Source organism: Lactuca sativa, chromosome 9 (genome assembly GCF_002870075.4).
Source record: "Lactuca sativa cultivar Salinas chromosome 9, Lsat_Salinas_v11, whole genome shotgun sequence".
NCBI classification, from domain to species: domain Eukaryota; kingdom Viridiplantae; phylum Streptophyta; class Magnoliopsida; order Asterales; family Asteraceae; genus Lactuca; species Lactuca sativa.
The window spans coordinates 104,532,695-104,539,383 of NC_056631.2; the positions used below are offsets into that span (position 1 = coordinate 104,532,695).

Here is a 6,689-nt window from a genome sequence, read left to right on the forward strand (position 1 = left end):
TTACTTGGTTTAAAAAGCTTAATTTGGTTTAGATTTTTTACCGAGTATTTGTTAAGCAATATGTATGTGTTTAATATAGGAACCGAACTGTCGATGAACTTATGAAAAATCTATTTTTTTAGCAAAAGTTTTTTCATGGTCTTTTTAAAGTGAAAAAACTTATTTTAGTATTTGGTATTACAAGCTTTTTGAGTGCATTCAGGGAGATCTATGAGGTCTCTATAATTGTACTTGAAAGTGTTCCATCAACGGATTTGTAATTGTTGATACTACATTTATCGGTGGCAATCGATGACAAGCCATGAAAAAAAAATACACGACACAGAACGAAATTACGACGAAATTGAAATTCGAATTTGTGTTCGTGTCAATGTAAAAAACATGACGTCGTGTCGTGTCGCGTTCATATTCAAAATTCGAAACGAAATTGACACGATTTAGCATTTGTTTGTCGTGTTATATATGATTAGGTATTAATTAAATAAATAATTTTTATTTTATTTTATTTTTGTCGTGCCGTGTCATGTTTGTCGTTTTTTAATCGGTTCATTTTCGTGTTAGTTAAAAAAACACATCGTGTAGTGTTCGTGTTACTTAAAATTCTGTCGTGTTGTGTCAGACAAAAACACAACACGGTGGCCCGATTTGCCACCCCTAGCCTCCACTCTTGTAAAACCATTAAGCGTCGTATACAAGTCTATTTATTCAAACTGGTTTTCTCGAAAATCGAAACATTTTGGACGGTCCACTCATCGTCAATGAGATTCTTTCTTAAAGAGTTTTTCTTCAAGGTTGACTTCAATAAAGCGTTCAACTCTGTTAACTGGCATTATTTTGACTCGATTCTTTATCAAATGGGGTTTGGAAACCGGTGGCGTTTTTGTATTCGAGGATGTCTTACTTTCTCTAGAGCCTTTGTTCTCACTAACGTTTGTCCGACCAATGAGTTTAAAATTCCGAAAGGGGTTCGTCAAGGGGACCCGCTTTCCTGTTCTTGTTAATTTCGGCCATGGAAGGTCTTAATGTCGTCATCAAATCGGCTTGTCAATCTGCCCTCTTTCATGGTATCCAAATTCCGAATTATTTTGTCTTGGGAAGTCTCCCCCTCTATTATTTTTCTCTTTTTAAGGCTCCGAATTTCATTATCAATGATATTGAGAAAACTCGCGGATGTTTCCTGTGGGGCAGCAATGAGGAAAAAAACAAGACATTCACCTCTCCCTCAAAAAAGGTGGATTACATTATAACCATGTTGTTAAATTGGATAAATTATAGGGGTAATTTGGGCAATTGTAATTGATCTGATTCGGTTTGTTGTCCTTTTAATATTTTGTTCTTTGTTGTATTTTCTCATGTCTTCTTCTCTTAGGTTGGGCCTGTTTGTTTCTTTTTATTTTAATTTTAATTCCACCGTTTCCAAAAAAAAATTAAAAAATAGATTACAGAGAAATTAATACATTTCATTGAGCAAAGAAAAAACAATTTTTAGAAACAATCGAAAATGTAAGATATTTAATACCAATTGAGAAACTTACTAATTAATTATAACAATTAGAAAATAACCAAAAAAAAAAAACTAATAAGATTTTTAAAACACATTACTTAATAGATAATTTTATAAAAGGAAATTTTAGTAAAAAACATTGTAATTTGGTTTTTTTCCGGTTTAACCATGGAAAGAATTTTTTTATATGTTAAGAGTTTCTTCTATTTTCAAAAAAAGCACAGTATAAAACTTTTAATTGTATAAAAGCCATGAGAGTTCAAATATTGTTTGATTAGACCAGTTTAAGAAATTTTTATTTTCGTAATTTAAACTTTTTTTAATAAAATCATTGACCATTCACCAAAAAAAAATTCCCATTTGTTATTTGCAACTCACTAATAGACAAAAAAAAAAGTATTGTGGTTTTGTTGAAAAAAAAAACTATCGGTTAAACTAGAAAAAAGAAATGCAAATGGTTAAATAAAAAAAAAATCGAACCACACTAGAATTTGGCCTTTTATAAAAAGAAAATAGATAAATATTTTTAAAATGACAAAAAGATGTTTGTTCATTTGAAACGGCTCAGTAGATTACACAGCCTATCGGAGCCCCGACTCGTTATCCTTCCACTGTCATGAGCGAAGAGTTCTCGCAGCTCTGTGAAGCCAGCCTAACGCAGTGTCCCTTGCTTTAGGAACCAAGTGAGCCAAGCCTCCGCCTAAGCCACATGGTCCAACTCACAACTTGGAATGGGCAAGCCGGTTTATGCGCCAACAAGGCCAATCAAGCCGAGCCATATCACAGTTCAAACACCTTTTATACCCTCACTTGAGTTATAGGCAATCGCTACAAAGCCCGGTGACTTCTATTTCACAACAACCTTTTATTAAGCGCCTTTAGATTACTAATCCTTCCGATGTGAGAACTAAAGCTATATATTCATAGGTGTTGAAAGTGCTCATTTCTTCTAATCTTTTCAGCGACTCCAGTAATAGGGAGGATTCTTTTTTTTTTTTGGAAACTGAATTAAAGATGTACAGATTTTTCAGTAGTTTTAATTTTCTTTTATATAACTTTAGGTTTGATTTTTTGGGGGTTCACTTGAATTGGGTATAACTTTGGTGTTCTTGAAGATGAAAGTGGTAAATTTAGACATTTAGTCATTTCACTTTAGGACGAAGATTATAATTTGTTGATCTACATATACATATTTTAAGAAAGGGAAAATGTTACGAAATCCTATGATTTTTGACTGTTTCTTTTAAAACAAATTCATTATTACCCTCTTTTCTTTTTCTTGTTTCAAAAATGTTAGTTTAGTTTCCGAAACTAGTTAAGGATTCCTGCAAGACTGCAAGTATTATGTATATTATTGTTAGTTATCAACACAATTTGTTGAAATAATGAGATATGTTGTTTGAAAATGACCATAGAATCACGATTTTTAGGTTTTACTAGTGATTTCCAAAAAGCTTTGAAATCACATATTTGTTTGTGTTAGATCTTTAGCTGATCCACATGTGTAGTATGATAGAGACAGATTCGAGATGGCTAATTTCTTAAGAAAAAATAAAAGGAAACAAACTCTTTGGAACAATTTTTCTGCATAACTTTCATAAGGAAAAGGAATTTGTAGATGCAAGTTATGTACTAGTACTAAACTAGAAACGGGTTCGATAGAATTCATGGGCAAAAGAAAACAGTGGACTTGATCTTCTAAGTAAACGTCTTTGTATCATAGTATGTGACAAAACCAAGATATGCACATAAATTATCGGATAAGGTCATAAAATAGCAACATAATTTTATATGTTTTTCAATAGAAATCATTAAAGTTGTTTAATTCTGATATTTATATGACAAACACGTACAAATTATGCATTTTTGTAATGTGTTATATGAAACGCTATAATAGAGGGCAAACTCAGTGCCAATAACCATACTTATAAATTGAGTTAACCTAGAAAATATCAAATCGTAGAGACAAACATCAGTGAAGAGAAAACAAAAACACACCTCTCAAGTTGGGTTTTAGTGTGCGAAAACATATGAGAAGAAAAAACCCCTTAAAGATTTTTAGGCAATGTTATTAATACATATTAAGAAAGGGGAATCCGATTCAAAAGAACTTGTGAGAGTTGTGAGTAGCGACGGATTGAAATATGGATTAGAAAGCAAAAATTTCAATGAGAGATTATTATATGAATAAATAAAAAACGAAATAAGTTGTCATATATTTTAAAACTGACCATGTTTGCTGTAGTAATATTTATTCTTTTGTCCAAAGCCAACAGAATGGGGATGTAGCTCAGATGGTAGAGCGCTCGCTTAGCATGCGAGAGGTACGGGGATCGATACCCCGCATCTCCAATTTTTTAAAAACTTTCTCACAAGTTTTTCATTGTTGTTTTTCTCCAAAAAGAACCTCATAGTCAATTAAATTAATCTTCATATCCTTGTTTCTACATAACATTTATTTCATCCGTTTTACAAACAGTCCAATTTCAGGACTTCAAATTTCTTATGATAATTTGATTGCATGCTGCCTTGAATCGACAAATGAATTAATATCAACATTTTCTCTAAGTTACAATTGTCATCATGACATTATGTATTTTGATTCCAATTACAAATACATTTTAAAATGTCAAAATTGTTTTGTTTTATTATTATGGTTTATTGAGAAAAATACGATGCAAAGTTGTTATTGAAAAATGAAACTGTATTGTAATGCACCCTCTATCTCGAAACAACAGTCTCACTCGATTAAGTTTTCCCATTTTATATTCTTATAGATTCAATAATCCACTGATCAAATTGAATAACTTTATCCCATGACACTTTAATGAAACAGCTGATAAACAACAATCAGGCTCTATTTTTAATCAATAAATCCAAAGTCGCACAAATTAAATGATAAACACGTACGATTGCTTTTAAATTCAAGAAACAACGATTGTTATTAAATTCAAGAAACAGAGATTGTTACTGAATTCAGAACTTTTTTAATAAATTACAATGCCTTACACTAAGAACTGTTACATAACAAAATCCCCAAATTAAGCCACCACGAAAGAAACCTACGCGCTGGTAAATTTGGTGACGGCCTTAGTACCTTCAGAGACGGCATGTTTGGCCAATTCACCGGGAAGAACAAGTCTGACGGCGGTTTGGATTTCTCTTGAAGTAATTGTTGGCTTCTTGTTGTACCTAGCAAGGCGAGAGGATTCCTGAGCGAGCTTCTCAAAGATATCGTTGATGAAGGAGTTCATGATCCCCATAGCTTTGCTTGAGATTCCGATATCGGGATGAACTTGCTTCAGAACCTTGAAGATGTAGATTTTGTACGTCTCTACGGACTTCTTGCTCCTCTTCTTCTTCTTATCAGTTGCCGACGCATCCTTCGGGAGCTTCTTCTCCGCCTTCGGTTTGGGGGTTTTCTCCGCCGCTGGCTTCTTCTCTGCCGGTTTCTTCTCTGCCGCCTTGGGTGCCATTTTTAGTGAGTTTGGTAGAGTAGAGCTTCGAAGAGAGTGAATCAGAAATAACTGGAAACTGATGATTGAGATGTGGAGAGATAGGGATTTCTTTATATAGGGTGTGAGATGATTTGATTGGTTGATTTTGAGTGGCGCGGATCGCAAATGTCGATCGTCAGATTGTGATGATGAAATAATAGACGGTGTAGATTGATTGAAGCGGTATAAATCTAATTAGAAGCCACTTGGAAAATCAACGTGACGTAAGTAGGTGGCACTTGTAGCGTGTATTCTTTTAATTAATTTAGCATTAAAAAAAGAAATGAAGCTCAAACCAAGTTATAATGTGAGTTTCTAATAGAAGACATTGTCAAATCGATCGATTATAAAAATGAACCATTTAAAAGTAGTAATATTAATGTCAAACACAATAAAAATGAAGCATTTAAAAGTAGTAATATTAATGTCGAAAATAGTACTAACAACCTAGATGTCAAGGTAACAGTATAAAAGTTTTAACTAGATTTAATTTTAGATTATTATTCAAATCTTTCTAAAAAAATTTAAATCCTAGTTGTATTTTCAATTTTTTATCAATATACTTGCATTTCTAAATTCAACCTCATACTTCACACTTAAATGATGCAATGTGCTAAAACAATAAAAACATAAAATTAAAAATGAAAAAGTGAAATAGACACCCCTGAAATAGTAGTGGTGATATCGAATTCTTGAAAGTGTGTGGAAAAACTTGGACATCTTGTAACACCAAGAATCTGGAATACTAATTAAGGAAATATAATATACAAATTGAATGTCAACTCGTCGAGTCCAAGAGGGATAACTCGACGAGTAGGAATAAGATTGGGCGCGGGTTGAGAAACATACTCGCCGAGTTGGGGAGGACCAACTCGACGAGTTGGTATGGGTTTGGGAAACCCTAAATTCAGGGTTTTGCACTCTATTTAAGCATCTTAATCCCCACCTATCAACCTCATTTCCAGCCCCAAGTTCCAAACCCTAATCCACGAAACCCTAATGCTTTGGAGGAGCTTGTGAGTTGTTTTTGAGTGAATATTGTGTGTTTTGAAGAATGTGGAATGAGGAGATTGGGGATTCAATAAGAAGCATTAAATCTGAGATCTTGTCCATAGTGTCCAATCCAAATGACGTCTTGGGTAGCTTGGTCACAAAGTCCATAGAGGTCCTTTCCCATTTCCACTCGGGAATTACTGGTTGTTGTAATAATCCCGAGGGCTTCTGGTATTCCACCTTTACTTTGGCGCAAGTAAGGCATTTGCTGACATAGGTGGCAATTTCTGCCTTCATGTTAGGCCACCAATAATGTTGTTTAATATCCAAGTACATTTTGTCCGAACCTGGATGTATGGAGTATCGCGTCTTGTGAGCTTCATTCATGACTATCTCCCTAAATCCTCCAAGTTTAGGGACCCAAATACGGTTCATGAAATAGTATACTCCGTCCTCTTTCACCTCGAGATTCTTCTCCGTCCCGCGTAATGCTTCGCTTGTTTTGTTTTCCGCCTTCATGGCATCTAACTGGGCTGCCCTGATCTGAGTGGTTAGGAGAGATTGGATGGTTATTGAGAGAGTTTTCACACAACGATTAGAGTACTCTTTCCGGCTCAAGGCATCAGCTACCACATTAGCCTTACCTGGGTGGTACTTGATTTCACACTCATAATCGTTTAATAGTTCAACCCACC

At 34.2% G+C, this 6,689-nt stretch overlaps 1 protein-coding gene and 1 non-coding gene across 2 annotated transcripts; one reads left to right on the forward strand and one right to left on the reverse strand.

Annotated features, from left to right (window-relative positions):
- Positions 1 to 3,783: 3,783 nt before the first annotated feature.
- TRNAA-AGC (transfer RNA alanine (anticodon AGC)) lies at positions 3,784 to 3,856 on the forward strand. The gene has a single exon. It is a non-coding gene; the product is annotated as a tRNA-Ala (tRNA).
- Positions 3,857 to 4,468: 612 nt separating this feature from the next.
- Positions 4,469 to 5,049, reverse strand: LOC111905578 (histone H2B.3). The gene has a single exon (XM_023901270.3). It carries the CDS (start codon positions 4,978 to 4,980, stop codon positions 4,567 to 4,569), a length of 414 nt encoding a protein of 137 aa, XP_023757038.1. The 5' UTR covers positions 4,981 to 5,049; the 3' UTR covers positions 4,469 to 4,566.
- Between the last annotated feature and the right edge of the window lie 1,640 nt (positions 5,050 to 6,689).

Bases quoted from the DNA above. Each gene is read 5' to 3' on its own strand.
- LOC111905578 (XM_023901270.3), bottom strand. From the start codon at position 4,980: ATGGCACCCAAGGCGGCAGAGAAGAAACCGGCAGAGAAGAAGCCAGCG.